Source organism: Cervus canadensis, chromosome 19 (assembly GCF_019320065.1).
Source record: "Cervus canadensis isolate Bull #8, Minnesota chromosome 19, ASM1932006v1, whole genome shotgun sequence".
NCBI classification, from domain to species: Eukaryota; Metazoa; Chordata; class Mammalia; order Artiodactyla; family Cervidae; genus Cervus; species Cervus canadensis.
Window position 1 is genome coordinate 44272065 of NC_057404.1, and position 25260 is coordinate 44297324.

Here is a 25260-nt window from a genome sequence, read left to right on the forward strand (position 1 = left end):
TCATGCCAACAAATAGCAAGTAATAGAAAAACACAAATTGCAGCTTATATGTAAACATATTTTTTTTTAATGTACATGGGTTAGGGTACATGATTTTATACAATTTACTATGGTGATAGTTTCTACTAGATAAATTGTCCTAAGTTCATCTGATTACATAAATATTTCATGGTGTTTCATATTGATAATGTTGGTTTCAAGTTCACCCCTTAGATTGTTTTTAAATCACTGATGAATTAAAAAGCTTATTACATCTTTGTGTATGGTCTGGACATGACGGAGCAACTTCACTTTCACTTTTCACTTTCATGCATTGGAGAAGGAAATGGCAACCCACTCCAGTGTTCTTGCCTGGAGAATCCCAGGGACGGGGAAGCCTGGTGGGCTGCCGTCTATGGGGTCGCACAGAGTCAGACACGACTGAAGAGACGCAGCAGCAGCAGCGGTGTATGGTCCAAAATTACGATATCCCCCTGTATAGCTTATTTCCTAATTAAGGCAAAATTGTGTTTTTTTCTTTTTTTTTCCCAGATAATATTTTTTTCCATGTTTTTTTCTTAAGCAATTAAAATGGGGGAGAAAATACAAAATTATGAAAAGGTAATTTGTAGATTTGTTCAATGTTCTGTTCTCTAATCTTGTGTTGAGGTTTGATGAATTTTATAACTTAAATACTTACAAAGTAGTGGGAAAATTCCAGGTTGTTACTCAAAATTCTATTCATGGGATCTGTTGTCTTGGATGTTGCTTTAATAAACATGCAGAGTTGGAGAGCTGTCTATAAATAGTGTTTCCTGGGCTAATATTAACTTTTTTGACAATGAGAAATACATGAAATTTTGAGTTGAGACATGGAGAATGTCTTAAGAGTTACTACTTTTTCCAGTTGGAGATTAGGGTTGGAAGATAGAGGTGCAGATTCTGGGAGGACCAGTCCCTTTCATCTGGGAGCCTGGATTTATCGCCTTGAAGGAAGTGTGTGTATCATGCTTCAGAGGCTGTGTGATGATACACCATAATATAGGGATCCCTTTGGATAATACAGAGGCTCAATTCCTTTGGGTTTCTTATCCCTTATTTTCCCTAACTCTGTCCAGGGCCCAGAATGGACTCCAAATCTGTGACCTGTGTTTAGCAGGCAAGAAAAGACATCCCCAAATTGTTTAGCTTCTCTGGTTTATATTAGTTACAATTTTATAAAGTCATCAGAGTGCTTATGATGTTTAAGGATGCCTAATAATCGCGGAGACCTGTCTGTAAAGTCAGAGTGTCACTGGGAACCCTCGGGTGAACTGAAGCAGTGGTCTGGGGCAAGTCTCAGGAGAGACTTCTGCAGTTCAGAGTTCTCACTGTGTGGCTTGGAGCTGGCAGGATTGCATGTATTAAACACCATGGCTTTTTATAGTGGCTGTTGGAAAACTGATTATCAGGAGAAAATGGACAGGCGTTTCTATATTATGTGCTACTAATGAATCCTATTTTAGTGCTTTTCACCGTGGGGTTTATACCACACAAAAAAATACATGCAGGGCATTTATTTTGGGCAGCTTTCAAAAAAATTGTGGTGATGGTTGCCTATGAAAATTTCCTTACACATCATTAGAGAATAGATTCCAGAAACTTCCTGGAAATAATTAGTCCAAGTATAACATTGCTTTGATTTAAAATGCAGTTTTGTATAGTTTTAAAATGTAAATTTTAGAATATGGGACCTTGGCTAAAATTTCATTCTGGAAGTCTTATTTAATGGATGTAGATACCAATACCATAAAACTTGCTAAATCTGTGTGTGTCAACACTGATTTAAGTGAAGTAGGAGAAATGTGGCCCAACTAAGATATTATGAGACAAAAATAAACTATACAGAACTGTATGGCTGCTTGGTACTAACATAACTAGTTAGAAAATAATGATGTTTGCTATTCTTTATTAGCTTGTTTCACCTTTTTTAAAAAAAATCATTTAATATTTTTTCTTGATAGATTATTCAAAATTGATATTTAAAGAGTATTAAAGAAACAGTATCCTTTTATATTTTTCCTTCTCATACATAACCATAGTCATAGTTTTCCTTAATATGTGATCCAGAATATAATTTGCAATTTATGCTTTGATTTATTTTCTGCTTTTTGCTTAGATTGTACCTGATATATTTCATTATTTTAAGAAATGTTTCAACATCAGGAGTTCTTTTAAAGTTAGCAACAACAACGAAAACAACATGCTAACTTGTAAACCCAACAGACATGAAAATAATACTCTAAAAAAGCAAATGTTATGTGTGCCTTTAAAAGTACAAAGCAATCATTCTGGATCAATAAACTACTACTTTGAGTCAAATTGGACTTACAGTTTTTTTCTTCTGATACTACCCCGAAGAAGGCTCTATTCACCTTGCTTTAAATTATACAAACAAATAACACAAATAGACAGTTAAAGTGAATATTTTGTGCTTTAAAGAAGACTAATATTTTATGCTAAGAAGGCATTGATCCAAAAGAGAAGTAATAAAATCATCTCTTCCCTTACCTCTAGGATTTCTAGGCTGGTCGAACCCTGACCATTACTAGTAGTGTTTCAGATTTCTTCCATTTACTTTCATTATACTGGGTTATTTGTATCTTCAAGTGAAATGGCTGAGCTTTCCCACTAATTCCCGTTGCTATTGACAACCAAAGCAGCCATGCAAGAAGAAAATGCTGTGGAAGGAAAAGAAAAAACCTTAATATTTCCTCCCCAAAGTTGGAGAGAAAGGGGAAACACAGTATGTAAGAAACAGGTAAGTAAAAAAATATATCAATTTAAAAAACTACCAGCCTTGGTTACTAATTGATCAAAAGTTTTAATTTTTTTTTCAGATATTTTGTCCAATACTCATTTAAATAAAAGGATACTGTCTCTTGGAACCAAAAATTAATATTCTGAAGATTAAAAATTGGATTGAAAGCTACAATGTCACTAGAGGTCTGAAATATTTTAATTTAGAATTTGAACTATGAAAGAATAGCACAACTTCAATTATTGGTTAATATTTTTGTTACAGAATGTTTTTTAATGACAAAATGGTGACTAAAATATTACTATTTTAAACATGTCCTAGATTTTTTTTTTTTGTTTCAGAAAAGCACTGAAAGTTGCAAATGTGTAAGTCTCCGGGAATGTAACAAGTTGATAAATACCCAAGTCCAGCCTCCTTACAGAGAAAAGATCTGGAATTTCTTTTTTTGGACATTTGTTTTGCAGCTTTCTACGTCTTAAGGCAGAGAATAGCCAGGATAAGGTGCCCGCTCAAAGGTTAGATGAACATCTTTTTTGAAATAATTTCGGCTAATCTATGTCTTGAAAGGCATACTTCTCAATAATAACTTTATAAAGTTATTAATAAAACTTAACACTAGTTGTGTTCTTGAGTTGCTTTTTGGGGGGAAGCTGTATTCCTTAGAGATGTGTTTATTCTGTTCATAATTTTGTTTTCAGTTCTTACATTAAACTTTTCCATTTCAGTTTATAATTCCTTTCTTCTGTTTTACGAATCTAATAAATTGACCTCCATTCTAACCTAAAGGACAGTTTATATTTTTAATACTTAAAGAAGCAAAAAAAAAAATCCACCAAATGAAATTACTAACACCATCCTATCATTAACCTGAGAGAATTGTGTCTCGTATTAATTAATTCTCCATGGAAAAATCAGGTAAGAAATATTTTTATTGTGTAACATATGTAAGATGTTGTACTAGCACCTAGGAGTGTTCATGCTATGATTTTGGTGCATAAGAAGTTTCTTGTTTTAAATATTTTTGGAAGGGAACAATGTCACCTGACAAATCATCCTTATGATACTTAATTGGAAACTTTTGGTGAAATATGTGTTATTCTGTTTTATGGATTTGGTACCAAGAGGACAATGTACTTTATATTTTTACATGTCAGAGAAAGTGTCTCTAAGGGGAGATTTTAATGAAACCATTTGGGAACAAGATTGATAGTTCTAGAGATAAATGTTAAGACTTTTTTCTGTTCAGAGAGACTTAAAAATCAAAGCATGTGTATCTTATATTTACTGTCAGCTATAGGATTAACTAGCAGAGCTATGACTGAAGGTAAGGAGTCAGAGCCAAAGAATATAATTTGGGTTTTGTCCCCAGCGCATGTGGGTTCAGGACTCTTTCCTGTGACTCACAAACTATGACATACTAGATGTTTTATTTAAGTTTTCTGAACCATGGTTTCCTAATCTTTAAACCTACTGGCAGGATTGTTGCTGGCCATAAGGAGAATGCCTCCTCCTCATGCAAAACAGTTCTTGATAAGTGTTGAAACTTTGAAACGGTGTTTTACTAGGGTCCATGATAACATCCATGGTATGTAGCATGCTTTAAATTACACTTTGTTTACCATGCCCATCATTTGGAAATAATCCCTTGAAAGTAGTAGAAAATTTCTCAAATTATTCATGTCTAAAGTAAAAATTGTCATTGGACAACTGCCTGTGCTTCTGAACCATTCCTTTTCCACTTCTATAACAACATCCATTTGCAAATGTCAGAATGAGGTATGGTTTTGGTTCCCTAGCCCAGTGAAAAGGAACCGGAAGAACTGAGAATGGAATTGTAGAATTACATGTAAAGTTGCTTAGATATTTATTTGACACACATTTGAGAGCTTACTAAAGGGTAGGAGCTAAGTTAGGGGCTGGGAGAGAGACATTTAGTAAAAGTTTAATCCAAGTTTAGTAAAACATGGACTCTTGCTTGGGAGGAGCTTATTCGATAAGATGGTTGTTTCTTATTTCTTCCAGGATTCTAAAGTAGGCAAGAGTTAGGGATTAAAGAGCTGAGGCTATTTAGAGGAAGAACTACTTCTGCCGGAGTGGATCAAGGAAGATTTCACAGACTCAGTGGACTTCAGTTGATTCATTCATTCAGTAGCTACATACTGAGGGCTATTCCCTGTCTCATCCTGGGCCAGCCACTGCAGACATCAGTAAGATGAAGCTATAGGTATTGATGTGACTTCCTGTCTGTGTTGAAGGCCCACAGATGAAGACGATATTGGATGAGAGGTGTGTTTTGATGCAGGTGTGCTTTGAGATAGGCACTGTGAAAGCCCATCGCAGTGGACAGTGTCTCAGCCAAGAGTGATGGATTGGTGGTCCAGCTGTATCCTGAGGGCTAAGTCAAGTGAAGGACACCCGGGCCAGACCAAAAAATACACTGAAGCTTCAGAAGCCAGAGTGAGGGGCACATCCCAGGAAATATAAGAACCTTCATCTGGGCATTGGGGTGTGTGTTTGAAGGGTATGTGATGACAGGTGCTGTGGGAGAGGGAGAAATGAGCTGACTTGTGGAAGGCCTCTGATGGCATCTTAGAGTAGTATTTATCCCAGAGTTGTAGAGGAACATTGTGTAGATTTTAAGCAGTGGAATTACCTAATCAGATTTGTATTTCAGAAGTTGTAAGCTGGTTGTGATGGGTCAGTATTCTTGCCTGAAAAATCCCATGGAGAGGAGGAGCCTGATGGGCTACAGTCCATGGGGTCGCAAAGAGTCAGACACGACTGAGCACACGCACATACATCAGATCTAGCATACAGGTGAATTTAGTTTTGCTGAGAGTTTGAACATTTTTTAAAATAGTTGCCAGTGTTTCCGAGGAAAAATGGAGATCAGGCTTTGTTGATAAATCAGTTGCTCATCTTGCTACAAGGAATTGGTGGGCTGGAGTTGCTTAGTGCTGGCCTGTTTGGACGAAGCATGCACTCCATTTTACCATAGGACTCACTGTTTCAGGACAGATGCCCAGGATCTGTAGGCATTTGGGTTCTGGGGCCACTTTCTGAACATTTTTGCTGGTTGGCAATTAAGAGAGAGCCTTTTGAGGCTCAGGGCTAGAGGCTGTTACAGTAAACCTGGCAAGAAATTTTTATCTTGAGTGACTCTGGTGGGAACAGAGAAAAATAGGGATCGACGGATAATAAAAAGAAAGGATGGAGAGGTGTGTATTAGGACAGGGGTGGGGAGTTCAGGCTTGCTGGTCAGACCCGGCTATTACCAGACCTGTGATTTGGAGAAACTTACCTGACCTTTCTGGGCAATAGCTTCTTTTTTGGTAAAATATAGATTAAGAACTCAACCTTATTGGGTTTTTTTATGAAGATCAAATGAAAACTGTGAAGCACTTAGTTCAGTAATTATTATTTCACATTCAGTAAAATGATAGCAGATGGTGTGAGGAAGATGGAATCAAGGATGATGCCCGGGTTTCTGGTGTGTGATTTGATGGGCTAGAGAACATGGGAGAAAGTGCAGGGGATGACCTCAGTGTTGGATGTGACATCTATCAGTTCTTGTGAGACTCGGAAGTGGAGAGATGTGATACCGTGGTGGATTCCAGGCCTAGAGCTCAAGGGCCAGATCTGAGTGGGGCACCAGCTGGGATTGAATGGTCTCTTCACTTCTGTCCTACTCAGAACTTCCTTCCCCACCATCATCTTCCATCAACATTAATAATCCTCACAACTTCCTCCATAGAAGAATAACATTAAACTTATCTGAGGACTGTGGGAGAGGGAAAAGACTGTATTGTGTGTGGGCTGAAATGTTCTCTGACAGTTTTTGGTTCTCGACAAAGCTTCCTTCCAGTTTACCATTTTGGCCTTTAGCCGAAAGAAAGGAGTAATTCGATATATGTTTATATCAAAGGCTGAAAAAGAGAACCACTCTCTATAAACATTCTATCTTTCTTCCCCTTTTGGTTAGCTTTTTCTGTATCCCATCACTATCACTTCTAATTCTAAGCAGATACTCAACTCAGAATGAATTGTTGTTAGGAATGAATAGCTACGTGTGTGTGTGCGTGTGTGTGTGTGTGTGCGCGCGCGCGTGCGCGAGCACACGCGTGTGCTTAGTCGTTCAGTCATGTCTGACTCTTTGTTACCCTTTGGACTGTGGTCCGCCAGGCTCTTCGGTCCATAGGATTTTCCAGGCAAGAGTGCTGGAGTGGGCTGCCATTTCCTACTGCAAGAGATCTTCCTGACCCGGGGATCGAACCTGCAATCTCCTGTGGCGTCTCTATTGCAGATAGGTTCTTCACCAGCTGATCCATTGGGGAAGCCCACACTTACGTTAGAAGTTTATATTTTTTCTTATTAGATTATACTGTGATTCAGCCCTGCCTCGGGTCCTGGCTCAGATGCCACCTTCATTCTGCCTTCCTAATTTGAGTGACAGGAAGTCTCTTCTTTCTCTACATTGAGTTATAACGCTGGTGTGGCACCTGTCTCATCCTGCTCTACGTTGGGATTATTTGTGGATCTATATCATTTGTTCTGCTAGACTGTTAGTTCCATGAATCTGGGGACTGTGTCCTATACCTCTTTAGCTCAGTCAGTACTTTGAAGGTATAAGGACCAGTCACTTCTATATAAAAGAAATAAAAAATGTGAACATGATGTAATCTTACTAATCTTTAGGAAAGACAGTTTACTGGGAAAATAACTATATTTAACTTGTCTGCCTTTCTTATGACCTTACCACATATTGTATAAAAGATCTTAACACTTGAGGAAGGTTCTTAAATCAATGTACACGCTTGAAAACACATAAAGTGTCATCTGATTGTGACATCTATTACAGTCGGTTAATTGTTCACCATTATGGATGAAATGTTGATTCTTTGAGTGTTAGTGTCTTTAAGCTGGTGACTGCCTTACCTTAGAAGGATTATGTTTTGTCTTGTGGACACAATCACAGTGGACTACCCTTGTGCTGCCAGACCCTCTCTGCTTCACACATCTCTGGCTTTGCTTATGATGCTTGTTCTGAATAAAAGGCCCTTCACCCATCCACATGGTGAATTCCTACTCATCTTTTAAGATTCAGTTCACATTTCCTCTTGCAAGCATTTCCTGACATTTTCCCTACTCCTGCCTGCCTGCTGAGAAATTCTTTCTTCTATATTCTTTTAACACCTTGTACACCTGTCATGTCTGTCTTTGTTAGGAGACTGTGTGAAATTTCAGAGCAGATACTGTGTATTTGAAGAGCTCAAAGTCTAGTGGAGGAGCAAGGTAAGAATAATACTTGTGATAATATAGGATGGGGCGTCTGTGTGTATACATACATATATATATAGTTTATGGCAGAGTTATGCACAGAGGTTTATGAAAGTGCTGAGGAAGGCCCCAAAATCAGAATGAGGGGCTAAAGCAAATATTATTTAAGCTGAGTATTGAAGCTGTCTAGATGTTAGTCCAGCAAAGGGAAGAACAACAGTCTGTGTAAAAGTGTGGGAGTATTGGAGTATGTGATTTCCTGGGAACTACCATTAGTTGGTCTGTTTGTGGATGTGACTGGAGAGGAGACTGGTGGGATAGGCAGGAGTGAGATTGTGAAATGTGGTGGTGAATGCCATACAAAAAGTTTGAACCAGCATGATGAGCTCCAACTAAGCATGAAGGGGAGTCGGTGAGTGCATGGGGAGAATGGCATGGTGAAATCATGGTGAAGCCTGTTTTTAGTGGTGGTCCCTCTAATAGCAGATGATACCTGAATTGAAGTCCACAATCCTGGAGGCAGGAAGACCCTTGTGCCACCATTTATTTAATCAATCCCTTTTTGATGGACATCTGTTTTCAAGTTTCTGTGTAAGGTCCTCCATCAGATAAGTTTGGAACAATGAGTGAAGTAATGCTTTCCTTTTAAAAAAAAAAAAAAAGTGAGCCACATTGACAGAATGCCTCATATCCTGCATTTCTGGGTACAGTCACGTTTGGTTCCATTTTAAAAGTGGTTAATAAATGGCTCAACTCACTGTCTATCAGTGACCCTTTAAACATAAGGATTTGGGTCACTGAAGGAAGTGGTGATAGTTACTTTAACACTTTCTGGTCTTTTTTGATGATTGCTCAGTATCCCTATTCAAAATTAGAGCATCATCTCCTTAGCTAAAACACATATAATTTTCACCTAATATGTATTTCATCATTGCTTGCTTGTTTAGCTATGTCCGACTATTTGCAATTCCACAGACTGTAGCCCGACCAGACTCCTGTGTCCATGGAATTTTCCAGGCAAGAATACTGGAGTGGGTTGCCATTTTCTACTCCAGGGGATCTTCCCAATCCAGGGATTGAACCTGAATCTCTTACATCTCCTGCATTGGGGGGTGGATTCTTTACCACTGTGCCACCTGGAAGTCTGTATTTCATCATAATCTCAATGAATTCTTATATTATGGTATCCGTGTTTTGTAAATTTCTTTTTTTTTTTTAAAGAAATCTGTTAGTGCTATTTCCTTTCCAAAACCTTTTCTGACTCCCTTAAACCTATGTAATTGATCACTTCCTCTCCTGTATCCTCTACACATATATGTTATTAAGATATCTTTGCTTACTTCTGTCTCTCCTCACTCATCTTCACTAGTTGGGGGTGAGGACTTGATCTCTTACTGATTTTATTATCCCTAGTCCTTAATACAGTTTCTTAGACACTGTAGCAATTCCTCTTTGTTGTTCTTATAATTCTGTTTATAGATTTTTTTTTGAGCTCTTACTATGAGGTGGGTGCTGTTCTAAGTACTTTATTTGGGTTTTCTCATTTAATCATCCCCATAAACCTATGGGTAAACTCTATATGCACCCTGTTGGCTTACTACTTTTTAAGTAAAAAATGGCAGTGCTGACACTTTCCTCTGGTTCAACCTACGATCTTCATTTTAGAGCAGAGAGAGGCTGGATACTCTGCAAGGTAGATCTGGGGCCCCGGTGGCCTGACTCCAGCACGTGTGCTCTTAGCCCCTTCTCTAGAGTGCCCTGAGTAAACTGCAGCTCACAAGTTAAGAGATATTTGTCAGAGTGATTAAGTAATATTTGTCAAGGTATGCATATCAGCCTACTTGTATTTATACATATTTTCCCATTTTTGTTCTTGAAAACTTTCAAATCCACACAGGAGTTGAAAGTATAGCAACAGTAAATAGCCGTGTACTTTTCATGTACAGCTATGAACATATTACACATGTGCAGCGATGCGACATCCACTCCTCCCCTCTCTCTCTCCCCACCCCTGCCCCCCTTCTCATCTGCACACACACACACACACACACACAACTAGTGAGCCATTTGAAAGTAGCTTAGATATAATGGCTCCTTGTAATTACATACTTTAGCATGCATGCCATGTCACACTTAAATTTAACATAGGTACAATAATATTATGTAGCAAACAGTCCATGATTAGATTTCCCAAATTAACTCCAGATGATTTTTATGGATTTTTTGGATCCAGAGCCAATCATAGATGTTTCATTTAGATGACATTCCTTAGAACAGCTCTAGACCTACTTTTTTGTAGATCTGAATTTGAAGTTTCCTCATCATATAGACTTCCCTGGTGGCTCAGACGGTGAAGCGTCTGTCTACAATGTAGGAGACCCAGGTTCAATCCCTGGGTCGGGAAGATCCCCTGGAGAAGGAAATGGCAACCACTCCAGTACTACTGCTTGGAAAATCCTATGGACAGAGGAGCCTGGTAGGCTATAGTCCATGGGGTTGCAAAGAGTCGGACATGATTGAGCGACTTCACTTCACTTTAAACTTTTTTTGGCAAAAATATTACATAGGTGATCATGTATTGTGACATTCCCATTGCACATAATGTCAGTTTGTTCTATAATTGGTGGTGCTAAGTTTGATCACTTGATTAAGGAGTCTACCAGATTTTTCCACTGAAAGGCACCTTCTCTTTGTAATTAGTAAGTACCCTATGGGGTGATACATTGAAACTCTTTGAATATTCTGTTCCCTAACAAAATTTCACCCAGTGAAAGCTTTAACATCTATGGATAATTTTTACTCAAATTATTTCAATCGTGGCTGTAAAATTATTTTTTCAGATTCTGTCATTCCTTCTGCATGTTTGCTGGCATTCTGTAAAGAGGAGCTCTGTTCTCCTTTTTAGAGTCACTCTGGGCCCATGGATTCTTTTATTATTCAGTTGGTATCAGTTACTATCCTGATTCTTCTTGGTGCTCAAATTATGCCAAATTTGGCCAGTGGGAACACTTCCACATAGCTCCTGTGTCATTTTCACTTGTTTCCCTAATTTTTTGAATATGTCTTTGCTTTTTGTCACAGCAAAATATTCCAGCCTCTCTGCTTAGCCCTGATTTTATTGTGGAATGGTATTTGGAAACAAAGATATGGATGTTTTGTGTTCTCATTGCTACTGTTAACCCTACTTAAAGAAAACCTCCCCCAAATCTACTTCATACTTCCAGATAAGTAATAACACTTTATGAAATGTTCTTAAAGTCTCACTTAGCATTAATCTAAGTTTCAGTGTTCTACTACAATGAAAACAGAAAAAAGTTAAAATTTCAAGTAAACCATAAATGACAGTACTTTTCAGAAGATTCCTTAAGTGAAAATGGATAGTGCTTAATTATAGTATGTAAAAGTTGGTTTGAGATTCAAAGATGCAGGCACTTATTTTCTTTGGTCTACTTCAGGAATTAAAAGTTAAATAGAGATTAAATAGACGCTTGAGAAATTTGAATTGGATGTTCCCCAAAAGACAAAAATGAACCAGACAGCTCTTGGAAAATTAACATTACATATAGAACAGAAATCCTTATTTATTTTAACTTCGTACTCCAAATTATCAGCTGATTGACTTAATATTTGACTGTAGTTTATGATTAGTTTAAGTTCTTAATGAAAATAACGTTTCTTAAAATGTGAGAGCAAAAAAATCATAGATGTAATAATATATCAAAAGAGATAACAATTCTATATACTTCATTAGTGATTTAGAATCTGGCTTCTGTACCTAACAAGCAGTGAAGTAAAAAGATGATTTTATGTTGAAATATTCTGGCCGGGTTACTTTAATTTTCTCAAATTATAGATTGTATTGCTAACTGTGACTTCTTCCTAGAAGTTTTATGCCTTCCTAAATACTTTTATGCCTTTAATTACCTTTGATATTCTCTATCCCTCTCATCCTTCCCTGGTTAGTGTTTTCACTATAACCTCACTCTCCTCTCTTCCAAATCCACTCATAAAGCTGGGTTTCTGGAGTTTTTCTGAATACCAAAAGAATTAGAAGATTATAAGAAATTTTTTCTGAAATCAGGCAAATCACTTAACTTTCTGTCCTCTTGCTTGTCTGCTGGTAAAATAAGGATAATGTCTGTCTCTCTCTTGCCTTATATGGATATTGTGAAGGTAAATTTAATCAGTCATATAAAGTGGTTTTGCGTTCTGTATTCATGAGATCGTTTAACAGATAGTTTTTTTAATAATGATAACAATCAGAGGCACTTTTACTCCAGTTTTTACAACAGAAGGGATTTAGATTTGAAAATAGGATATTCAACACTAGAATACAGGATATTAGGAGGCTGGAGAGTTGTTTTCCTCTGGAGATCTTGGGGTCCATAGGGTTCTTCTCTCTGGGTTTGTGGGACCTATGATAAAGGAAGCTCAAGGCCCTTTTCAGTGGAGCCTCTGAAATTCTGCCTCCATTCCTTCCAGCTCCCATTAACACAGCAATGGCTTGCTTAACGCCTCTTTTAGCAACTCTCTCTCTTCCAAGGCCTGTTGCTCTTTGAAAAAGATACTCCTCATTTTATGTTCCTCTTTCCTGAAAATGAGTGTATCCATATCTGAGTTCTGTGAAGCTTGTTAGGTGTCATGAGCACTCTAGGAAATGTCCCAGTTTTGTATCCGTTCATTCTTCTGCCCTGCTCTTGCATACTTTATGTCATCCTTGTTTTCAGATTACACACCCTGGAGAGCAGTTTCTTTGTTCTGCTTTTAGTGGTGCCCTGTCTGAATAGCAACATGATGGAGACTGCAAAAATTACCAGTGATTCTTAGGATTTGAAAGACAATCTTCTCTACATTAAGAAAATACTTCTTAAGTTACAACATGATATAGAATAGGAAGATTACAAGTGATTTTTAAGATTCAGAAGACCATCTTACTTACGTTAAGAAAGTACTTATCAAGTTACAACAACACCTGAGGTTGAGTTGGCTTTTCCCTTGCCACTCTCCAGAGCCAACATCTGCTTGGACAACTCAGGATGTTCATTATTTTTTTTTTAAACAAATGTTGGCACTTGACTCCCAACTGTGATTAGATTACATAAGATATTATATAGAACTGATGTGGGAGTTTGATTTCCTCTATCTTATTTGATAACATTGTCTAACTTAGGGTCAGAAAACATTGTCCAACTCTCAGAACCCCAGTTACATCAGTTAGGATGAATTTTTAAGAGGAAAATCTTAGAGTGCAGTCAAACAGGAACATGTGCCATTAAAGAACTATGTTTGCTTTGCCAGTTGAGACTTGTTTCTTTAGTTCAAGTAATGGTTTAGGGGTTATTTTAAGGGCACTTTGGAGATTGTGTTGTAGGAATGTTACAGAGTAAATTTGGAGTGTGATATGCCCATTTGACCTTAATTCCAACATCTGATTTTGTGGGGAAAAGAATCTGTCATGCACTGACTACCTGTGATCCTCACCTGAATTTGGTTTCTTGAGCTGCTGAATCATATGTGGATGCCAGTGGTCCTCGTGGACCAAATGTGGCCCAGACTCCTTGTGGCTGATTCACAGGAAGCTCAGAGAAACCGCTCTGACTTCTGATTAACCTTTAGTAACAGCAGACACAGTGTTTCCTATAAGTCAGTATCTCATCTATTTTTGTTGTTTTGAGAAGATCATTCTGAAATAGACTGCTAAAAAAAAATAGTCCACTTATTTTTTTTTTCCTTGACCTGCTGTTCACAGCGAGTTGTGAAGGTTGGTGTGTGCTGACCACTGAGAAACTCACATTATGGTGAAGTGGGTTGTCAAAAGGTGGGTCTGTTGACACAGAGATTGGGAAGCATTTTTCTCTAATCTCAAGGTGGATCTGTGTTTTCTCATCTGATTTTTAGGTGTAGCAGTGAAGTTCTTTAGATACTTGTAAAGGATATGATATTGTAGGTTTAAGATAACTTGACAAGTTGTGTTTCTTTACTAAGATTCAGTCATAACAGTTCTGTCCTTAGTGTGTATCCAGCATCTGCTGGCTTGATGGTAAACACATATTAAGTCCAGATTCCACAGCCTTGTGCTCAAGGATAGTCAGGTACTACTTGTAATTATTCTGTATTATAATTGTACTTGGCTGCAAATAGCACTGACACAAAGACCAGTGTCCTAAAAGGCTAGAATGGCCACTTAGGGTTAATATTATGACTTCTAGTTCAGCCTCTTTTCCCTTCTCAAGATTCATCCCATAATCACATAGTAGCCATTGTAGTTCAGCCATGACTTCTATATTCCAGGCAAGAAAACAGAGGATACACTAATCAGTCACCTTTTTAAGTAGCGTTCAAGCTCCAAAAGCTGCTGGAAGTCCCAATAATTTCTGCTGACCAGAATTTAGTCACTTGACTACCCAAATATGTCAGGGAGGATAGGGAATATAATTGTCTATTGCTAACTCATTACTTAGGACTTCTCTGGTGGCTCCGTGGTAAAGAATCTGCTTGCCAAAGCTGGAGAGCAAGAGATGCAGGTTTGATCCCTGCCTGGGTCAGGAAGATTCCCTGGAGAAGGAAATGGCAACCCACTCCAGTATTCTTGCCTGGAGAATCCCATGGACAGAGGAGCCTGGTGGGCCACAGTCCATGGGGTCATGAAAGAGTCAGACACGACATCGACTAAACAATAAGCTCATTGCCTACTCCAAAAAAAAGCCACTCTATTTTAAAGAAGAAGGGAAAAACAAATATTAGTGACAACCTAGCAGTTTCTGCCACCAGTGCCTTTTATGACTTAACACAATTTGCTCCCATCTGCTGTTCTAAGCACTTTACACTGTATGGCCCCACAGAGCCTTGCTGCTCCCTGAGAACGCCCTTCTTTGTCCTTCCCTCAGCCTTTGCTCGCATTCTGAATGGCTTTGTCTCCCATCTCAGCTGCCTCTGCTTCCCTCTCAGGTGTTGCTCAGATCACATTTCCTGCAGGAAGCCTTTCTAGGACCACAGTCACGGTTCCCCTCTGCCCCTCCCCCCGCCTTTCATCTCATCTGTCACAGCTCTTGTTAACTTTCAGCCAACATATTAAAATTTCAAAGTTAGTTTTCATATCCTCTGTGATCCCCACTTCCCCCTCAGTTGCCTAGTAGAATAATTGCATCTACTCAATATTTAGTACATGTGTATTGAATTCCATTTCAGACCTAATGCTAGCAGGATAACTTAGGAGAAAGTCTTTTTGTGCAATAAGGGTGTTCTTTTTGTAAGGCAAAAAAAGAGATACATCAAATTGTGAGTATCCTAGTCTGTTTAATAGCTGTTGACTAATATATAGGTTGTCGGTTACTTCAGTGAATAGTCTGTTAGGTAGAAGTGTAAATAGCAGTTTGTTTGAAAATACTGGCTCCCTAAACATGTAGGAAACATTAACAGTCTGGGCCTCTTGGAACGAGGGCATTTGATGTGCCCGAGATTAGGGCACTCCACTCAGAACAAACAATGAAGGAAGGGGGACAATAAAAACCTTTATTTCTGAAAAGCACCTGAAAGTACTATAAATGGATGGACTTTAGGCTGGTCAGTGGGTCAAAAGGCAACACAGCCTGGGTGCCTCATATGTAATTGTTTGATAAACTTTTTCATGCGCTACTTTCTAAATTTATTTTTCATGTTTTAGACATATTTTCAAAATTCAGTTATTTGGGGAGGTTTTTACCTTGACTTGAATTTAATTATTTTGAGGTGTTTACTTTTTTCCCCCTTCTTCTTTTTTAAAAATTTATTTTATTCCAGTCTAGTTGATTTACTAATTTTTTTTTATTTACTAATTTTTTTTTTCAATATGGCACTTGGGATGTGTCTGTGGTAACAATTTGGGTTGTATTCATATATAATTGTTAAGATTTATGGAACATCTTTCCTTTAAATTAAAAAAAATGTTTTAACTTGCATTTCTTGAGTGGGCCTGGAACTCACATAAAGGATAGCTTGTTTCTGGAACTTCTTTTTAAAACTGCATATAAACCATCTATCATTTAAAACTGCATATAAACCATACAGTTGACTGAAACATAATGTTGGAAGGACCTCCTAGATAGTTCATGTCTTCTCACTGCTTTCTGTTGAATGTCATGCCATATCTAAAATCTGATTTTTATGAATTTCCCCAGTGCATTTCTCTACCACTTATACTTGACTCTCTGCTCATCATTTCTTTCTGCAAGCTTTTACAGTAAACACCTATAGAGCAGCAGTAAGAATTAGTCGTGGTGCAGAGTTCATTTGGGATGAGTAACACAGGCAGGAAAGGTGTGAAAGTAAGATTGGCAAAGAAGTGTGGCGTGCTCAGGAAAGGGCGGGCTGGTGAGTCAAACGAGGAAATGTAGACAGCACCAAAGATAAAATGCACAACAGTTTCATAGGAGTGTTAGTGTTTTGAAGGAGATGATGTTTGAGAATTGTCCAAAAATGGGAGCATCTCCCAGGATGGAGAAAAGTGTGGGCTGATATGGAAGGGAGCAGGTGTCAGGTATTGGAGACAGGGTCACTGTTGACCCCTCTCCCCTTGGTCTTTAAGACCTATTTGCTCTTCACTTAGGGGTTAGTGAAGCCCATCTCTTCCTGTCAACAAACATAGATCATTTTATCTGCATGTCAGACTCCAGTTCATCCTGCATATCATCACCATGCTAATATTCCCAGGTTATTTTTATCAGGTAATTCTCCTAAAGATAATGATGAAGTGTTCACTTCTTGTAGACAAAGTGCATATTCCTCAGTCTGAAATTTAGGGAACATCATGATCTGGTACCACTCACCTATGATTGTCTACCTCTTATTCTTCCCCTAGTGTTTGCCCATCTCTTTGGCTTGATAAGCCTCCTCTAAATCAATGAGGCCCGTTTTGCTGTATAACTCTTCACACCTTGGATGGTCCACTGTCTTCTCTGTCTACCTGGCTTCAAGATCCACCTCAAGACCTCCTCTTCGAGGCTTTCTGTACAACTTTATATGGATATGTGATTATTTCTTCACAAATCCCACGTGTGCCACCATTTTTACTCATAAATGTTACCTTGAATTAAAAACATGATTGCTTTGTCTTTGTGTCTAGATTGTAAGTTCTTTGAGACCAGTGACCACACTATACAATGATTTTTCATCTATTTTAATATCTGGTATAGCACTATATACATATTTGGTATAGAGCAAGATTTCTCAATCTGGTACCATCACACTTGGAGCTGGATACTTTTTTTTGTAGGGAATTATCTGAGCATTGAACGATGTTAAGCAGCATCACTATATACTCATTAGATGCTAGTGGCACCCTGTTCCCAGTGTGACTATAAAAAATGTCTTCATTTGTGCTGAATGCCCCATTGACAGCAAAATAGCCCCAGCTGAGAATTACTGTGTAAACAGAATAAATTCTTACCAGTATCTTGGCGGGAATTGAAGACTATGAAAATATTTGATCGATGGTTTAGAGCGTTTTGGGGTCCTGAATGATGACAAACTCAGCTGATGGAAGATTGGCAATGTAAAATGGAACTTCCTCTTTTCTGTGATAAGCTATAGGAAGCCTATTATAAATTGATGAGCAATTATGATGTAACTTAAGGAAGGGCAAAATGACAGAAGTATACTGAAGTTGAAGTTTCCAAAATACTGAGTTTTAGTTTCTAATTCATTTTGAACCATTTTATACTTGGAAATATAATTTCCAATAAAATAGATGTTATTTAATTGGAAATTTATCTAGGGTTCATTTTTAACTAGTATCTTTGGATTGAGAATTTTGAAGCATATTTTAGAAAAGCATTTTGAAATTATGGATGCAGGTTATTGTAAAGTGATAACCATTGACAAAGATCAGTTGTATTTATATATAGTTTTCCAGTTTTTCTTCTTTTTTGGCTATTTGAATATTGTCCTCAAGTTTAGCAAAATTTCCAGCCCCAAGCAATACGCATATAAGCAATACACACACACACAAAATACATGTGTGTGATTGTGTGGTCTAGACAGTGCTTACTGCTCACTCTGTTGTAAGTTCTTAGTTTTTTCTTTGATTATCAAACTAGTACATGACAGATTCTGCATGGTTGACGTGCTGCTGAACTAGAAATAATGCATGATACCCTCTTTCCACAGCTGTGTGCCAGCCACAGTGCAAACATGGTGAATGTGTCGGGCCAAACAAGTGCAAGTGTCATCCTGGATATGCCGGGAAGACCTGCAATCAAGGTAGGGAAACTGTGAAAAGTAAACAATCATAAACCCTCTCTGCCCCTACCTGATATAGAAACTTAAGTTCTCATGCAGCCCACTTTTCCATGACCATTGTCCCCAAACATATGAGAGTCATTTCGCTGAAAGATAAAAATCTAATAATGATAAATCTTGCTAAATTACTTAATTGTGGGGCAGGTAAAGAATTTCATCCTTTCATTCACTATTAATTATGAAAATGCATTTTGAAAAAGAAAATGACAGAGTCAGTGGAAGCCTCACGTCTGCTCCTCCTTGGTCTCCCACTATTTGGAAAACTTTAGCAAGCTGTTAGCCTCCTTGGAGCTCTCTAAGATGAAAACACTTTGATACTCAGTCAGGTAGGAGGTTTGGCTTGAAACTTTGAGGTCCCTTCCAACTCTGAGCTCTTTAATCTTTGTGATTCAATTCCCTTCAACTTTTGACCAGTTTGTAAGGTTCCTCTGAGAAATCAAGATTTTGATTAACCTAACAAGTTATTTTTAATTTGGTGTCAGTTGCTTATAAAAGCAAATCTTTATTTAGTCTTCATGGTGCTAAGGTATTTTGCATATGTTACCTGTTTTTATCACTACAAAAGCATTAGGAGGTAGAATTTTACTTATTACAATTAAGCTATAAATAATATTTCATTTTTCACTTGACAAGACATTGTATATACTCAGTGTTTTGTCCAAGTTCACAAAATTAATTGGTAAAAGATCTATGTCAACTTAGAGCTGTTGTCTATGTAACGCATGTTCTTTCTACCAGTGTAGTTTTGGATGGAGAGAACATTGGAAATGTGATCCTCTGATTTGCTGCATTGCAAGGCTGACAAGGCTTGTCTGTTTAATTAATTTCAACCAAAACCCTTCTACCATTCGGAGCTAAAAACAGATGTAAAGAAAAGATAGGGTTAGATTTCACTAGAAAGATTCAAAAATAAAAAGAGTAAAATTTTTCATTTATTCCCTAAAGTAATATTTCCTAGCATTTCAAATCTCAAATGAAACAGTTTGTATAGGGTCTAACTGTCCCATAGATACTTAGTTGACCTCATCTGATACAGAAATGGTCCTGTTGAAATATTCTTGTTCTACAGCATCTGATGTTCCTTGAAGCGTGTCATGTAAACTTGTGATTTATAGACATAGTTTTCACAAGAATCAGGCCCACTGAAATTTGAAGGTATGGGTAATTATTCCTGAACTACCAGATGAAATCCATGTTAGTGAAATGTGACATGTTTTTAAACCCATTTGATTTTAAAAACCCATTTAATTTTTCCTCTCCAGTGTAAGTTCTCAAGTAGCAGCATGTTCAGTTCTCATTATTGAGTTGTCAGTGTCCATCTTAGAGTACCAGCATGCTTCTTTTTTTAAAGTGCCGAACATAAAGCTTCGCAGGTTTCATTAATATGTCAGCACCATGAAACCTTATCCTCATGCCAGGAATATATACAAAGAAGAGTATTAAAAGAAGCCACTGTTGAGATTGCAGAGAAATTCATTTAAATTTATTTGCAGGAGCTACAGCAACTTTAATATGATTCAGAGACACCAAAACTATCATTGGAACACGGATCCATCTCTGGGGAACTCTGATTTTCAGAAAACTAGTTTACTGTGTACCTTTCCCTGCAATAATACCTGTTTCTCTTAAGAAAAATTGAAATATACTGAGTTGAAATCTTGCCTTCCCAAACTAAATATAGTTGGGGGGGAGAGGATTTTATCAGTGGCAAAGTGGGATTTTACACCTGCAAAAATAGTGAGCCCCACTGAAAATGTAATTTCAAGTTAAATCCTGAATATAAAACTTGAGTCCACAGTAAACCTACATGTTTTGATCATCTCTCTCTTTTCCTTTCTTACCATGTAAGCAACTGTGGCAAGTTACATTCTTTGAGAGCAGGAACCATTTGTGGGGTCCCTCTGATTTTTTAGTTCCTGAAAATTTTTATCAAAATGATTTGCACATGATAAGTGCACATGAAATATTTGCTTAGTGACTGTTTAATATCATGGTCCTTGGTCCTAACACCATAGGAACTGAAAGAGTTCCCTGGAGTTGTTTGGTATAGCTCTTTATGCTTTGCATCTGTGGACTGTTTGTCAGGGTCAGAGAGGCTGTCGCAGTGATCCAGGTGGAGACCAGAGAGCCCCAGAAAAGTTGTTAAATATTAGAACTAAGTGTCTATATCTGCTATGTAACAAATTAACTTAGACTGATTTTATCCAGACCATACATTTTAATAAAATGGAAAACATTCCTCAGAGATATAAGAAACCAAGCAGTTTCTTTTTTTTTTTTTTTTTAAACCCAGGGTGTTTTTGTTTATTTTTCGGCCACACCATAAGGCATGTAGGATCTTAGTTCCCTGACCAGGGATCAAACCCTTGCCTCTTGCAATGGAAACACAGAGTCCTAACCAGTAGACCACCAGGGAATTCCCTGGTTTCTTTTTTCTTGAGGAGAGAAATGTTAAGAAGAGTTAGACTTGAAATAAATTTCCACAGAACTGGAAATTAGCATTTGATTAAAAGTAGGTTTTGGTATAGGGCAAAATTTATATCCACTAAAAATTGTGTTACAAGCTGTGTACTTTAAGAACGCACCCCTGGCGACTTGCTTGAACAGCTGAGTGAACAGCTTGAACGGATGACAGGCACTTAATGAGGCTTTCAGAGCTGCCGGGGCAGAAGAGCAGGGCAGGCCCACTTTGGTACTGGCCTAATTTAGAAGCCTTGGCACAAGATTAGTGTGAATCTGCTGGTCATGGCTTGTGCTTCCCTCTGGGTCACTCTCTGGATTTGCCACAGCCAGATCACATAGAAAATTGTAGGCGTGGATGTGACCATATTCATTCTAATCTGAACTCTGGCAAGAATTTTTTTTTTCCAGCTTACTTTCTCTGGTAATTTTATTCATGAAGATTACCACCCCTTCCATCCACCTTGAGCCTCTGTACCCATACAAATCCCCTTTCTCCTCAGCCAATAAAGGATACTATTATAGATAATAGTGTTTTTATAACTTTCCCATTAGAGAATTATTTGGGGCATGTAATGTATCATATCATTGCATATTTTCAGGAATGAAAGACATCCTGCTGAATTTACAGTGTACTTTACAGTATAATAATTTCAGAAGAAACAGTTCATAAATATCAGTTATTAATCTCTTGGCATGGTTTTTGTTTCAAATGTTGAATTCCTTATCCCAAGAAAAGAATTGGTATCTTGTACCAGGGAACCAGACAGTAAACTTTGGTAAGCTGCTACTGCTGCTAAGTCACTTCAGTCATGTCCGACTCTGTGCGACCCCATCCCTGGGATTCTCCAGGCACGAACACTGGAATGGGTTGCCATTTCCTTCTCCAATGCAGAAAAGTGAAAGTGAAGTCGCTCAGTCATGTCTGACTCTTCGCGACCCCATGGACTACAGCCTACCAGGCTCCTTCGTCCATGGGATTTTCCAGGCAAGAGTACCGGAGTGGGGTGCCATTGCCTTCTCCGAATTAAGTCTAAATTGATTGCCTTCCTTAGCACAATAGTCGGAGTGTTTTAATACTAAGATTAAGGTAGTTTCTTAAGGCTTTATTTTTTGATTGACGTGCGGTTTCAACCCCAGAAACCAATATTCATTTAATTTGGAAATTTAACTGGCTATTAATAATGTGATAGTCTTGAAACAGGATGTGATTGCCTACTTTGGGACCTACTCATAATATTTTGGTAAGCTAATAATGGCAACACCATTTTTTTTGCAGAAAGCTTCTAATGTATATTCTTTTTTTCCCCCAACCCTTGATATCTCAATCCTATCTGTGTCTGGGCAGGGTGTCTTACGTATATTCTAATTAAAAGTGACCTAAATGTGACATTAGTTCTTACATCTGAATGAATACATCAGTGGTCTATCATGTTACTTATTTAAATGAGATCTTTATGCAGATCATAAGTTTATGCATGATTATGTAAGGTTTTAAACGGTTGTACAACATACTAATATAGGAAAAGATATTAAGTTGGTCATTTAAGACCTAGATGTACCTAAACAGAGCAGGTTGATTATAGTCAATTTTTGTATAATCTTTGAGTTTTCTCTTCGTTGATGACTAAAATCATCTTTTTAAAAACGGCCTCATAAAAATGGTCATCTCTTTTGTGTGTGTGCTTAAAAAAGTTGATATGAAGATGTGGATCGTTATCTTATAATGTTTGTGTGTTCTTCGGAAACAAGATGGCAGTGATAAATTTTAAGAAACACAGAAATTAAAACTGACAAAGAGAAGTGAGAAGAACTAGAAAGGTATTTGTGTAAAGTATCTAAAGCATTCTTTTTGAACTCCACCAACTTTATGTAATTGTTTAATGTATACTTGCAAAGATTTTTAGGGCTAAAATGACATCAGTTCAAAGTTGACTCTTATTACCTTCTTCCTGGTGTGAAGACGAACACCTCTACCCAACTCCTCTTGACCAAGGCAGTGAACAGCCTCTTTTACAGCCCCCGGATCATCAAGCCACAAGTGTGCCTTCAAGGGGTGAGCGTGCGTTACCTCAGGTGGCCTGCCCCCCACCTGCACGGCTTCCTGCGGTGTTGTCACTTCTGGCCGGGGTCCTGAAGGCTTGCCCCAGGAGCACCCAGTCCTCCGTGTCCTGAGCATGCGAAGCGAGTGGCAGGAATTGTCACCTGGTGCCAACTCTCTGTGCTCTGAAAAGCCTGGCGCCTCTGCTGTCCTTCCCCTGCCTCACGTACCCGTTGCCTTTCTTCTCTTCTGAGTTTCAAACTGTTTCTCGGAGAATCAGATGACAAAGTAGCTTCTGTTTTCTTATGTAGGCGAAGTCAGGAATTCCACAGCACCTGAGATTGGGGTTTTGATGACTTCTGCTGAATAGATTTTAGAAGTGTGCAAGTCCTCTTCCCCACCACCACATTTGGGGTGTAGAGTTTTAGGTCACCTGGAAATCAGACCATATGTTAGCTTCCCTCTTTTGGTGAACCAGCTTCCCTGGTGGCTCAGATGGTAAAGCGTCTGCCTGCAATGTGGGAGACCCAGGTTCAATCCCTAGGTTGGGAAGATGCCCTGGAGAAGGAAATGGCAACCCACTCCAGTACTCTTGCCTGAAAAATCTCATGGACTGAGGAGCCTGGTAGGCTACAGTCCGTGGGGTTGCAAAGAGTCAGACATGACTGAGTGACTTCACTTTCACTTTCTTGTGATATTAGAAAGTCTGAGTCTGGTTACAGCACAGGCCTTAGGAGGCTCTGTCATCGTGCTCAGTCATGTCTGACTCTTCGCAGTCCCATGGACTATAGCCCTGCAGGCTCCTCTGTCCATGAAATTTCCCAGGCAAGAATATTGGAGGGGGCTGCCATTTCCTACTCCAGGGGATCTTCCTGACCCAGCGATTGAACCCGTGTCTCTTGGATCTCCTGTATTGGCAGGCAGATTCTTTTACCACTAGCACCGCCTTGGAAGTCCCAAGTAGCTCTATAATTTTGAGCAAATCTTAGCATACCAATTAATAATAGAGTAATTCCTGTTCTTTTCACCTGCAGGGCTGGTGTGAGAATAGAAACACCAAAAATATTAACATCTTCTTTAGGCTGGAAAGTTTTGTAGAAAAATTAAATGGCAGTATAACTTTACAGTATTTCTGAAAGACTTTTTTTCCTCCCTCATAAATTTAGAAACTTAGAATGACTGAATTAAATTCATTTAAATTATTGGTTACTGCCTGTGCTCATAGGGAACTTGATTTGGATCGAGAAATTAGGGCAATAGGATGAATTTCAGAATCATTGAAAATTTAAGGGTAAGAGTTATAACAGTTGACATACTGAGGTCTGTTTGCCTGTGACCTCTACTTGAGTCAGACAAAATGCAAAAGCTTATTAGACTTCTGAGGCATTGCATAGTTTAAGCCTCAAAGGAAGAAAAAGAAGGTCCAAATTACATTAAATGAATGAAAGATGATATTCCTTAAAAATCCATGGCATCATTTTACTCAATGAATCTCTTCCAGATTTTCAAGCTAATTTTCAGTGTCTGCATGCTAATAAAATTTCTGATTCGTTTTTCTTCCTGAAGTGTAATTATAATGCTATGCAGCTTGCATTTTTGTCCTGGACCAGCTCCTTCCCGCTTCCCCCCTCCCCCAATCCAAGCTCCTGAATTCACCCACTTGCTCAAATATACTCCTGACTGTAATAGACACTCCTTAAGAATTGTATATATAACAATATGAGTATTTGAATGTAAGTGGTTTAATTGTAAAGTTCTGTCCTTGATGTGATAAGATAGGTACATGATAGAAGTCATTCATCTTTTTATGATAGATTTTCCTTACGAAGTATATTACATTACAAACTTCTACAGAAAGAGCAAAATTTAAGTAAATTTGAAATAAAGACACAAGTTTTCTTTCCTACATTCTTTTGTCAGCTTCCAAGAGTGATCTGAGAAATGCGATCAAGGGGAATTTATAATCTGCTATAAATTATTATCTGCTATAATCTGCTATAATCTGCTCTTTATAATCCGCTAGTTATTGTAGGAGCCGTTCCTATAAATTGGAAGTGTCATTTTCAAATTTCTGACTTAATTTGATAGTAATAAAAATGTTACAAGGCCTATTACTCTAGAGATTTTGGAAGCAGGAAACGTCAACTCAATTTTATAAGGTCAATAAGAAAATAAGGTATTAGTTCCTCAGTCATATCCTACTGTTTGTGACCCCATGGACTGTAGCCTGCCAGGCTCCTCTATCCATGGAATTATCCAGACAAGAATACTAGAGGGGTAGCCATTTCCTTTTCCGGGGAATCTTCCCAATCCAGGGATTGAACCTGAGTCTCCTGCATTGCAGGCAGAAATAAAGTACAATATAGTAATCATAGACTAGAAACTCTATAAAGAATATTGAGGAAAAGGAAGTTCATCACAGGACACC

At 38.1% G+C, this 25260-nt stretch overlaps 1 protein-coding gene across 9 annotated transcripts in view; it reads left to right on the forward strand.

Moving 5' to 3' along the window:
* Positions 1-25260, forward strand: part of NPNT (nephronectin) — a 76586-nt gene that overhangs the window by 16772 nt on the left and 34554 nt on the right. For 2 of the 9 annotated variants that reach the window (XM_043438329.1, XM_043438322.1), the window contains exons 3-5: positions 3244-3294; positions 18200-18292; positions 22755-22847. In XM_043438329.1, coding sequence (XP_043294264.1) covers positions 3244-3294; positions 18200-18292; positions 22755-22847 — 237 coding nt within the window. Of the gene's footprint in view, positions 1-3125; positions 3145-3243; positions 3295-18199; positions 18293-22690; positions 22848-25260 lie in introns of those variants that run through there. The other 7 variants (XM_043438324.1, XM_043438327.1, XM_043438325.1 and 4 more) reach the window with 5 other exon arrangements.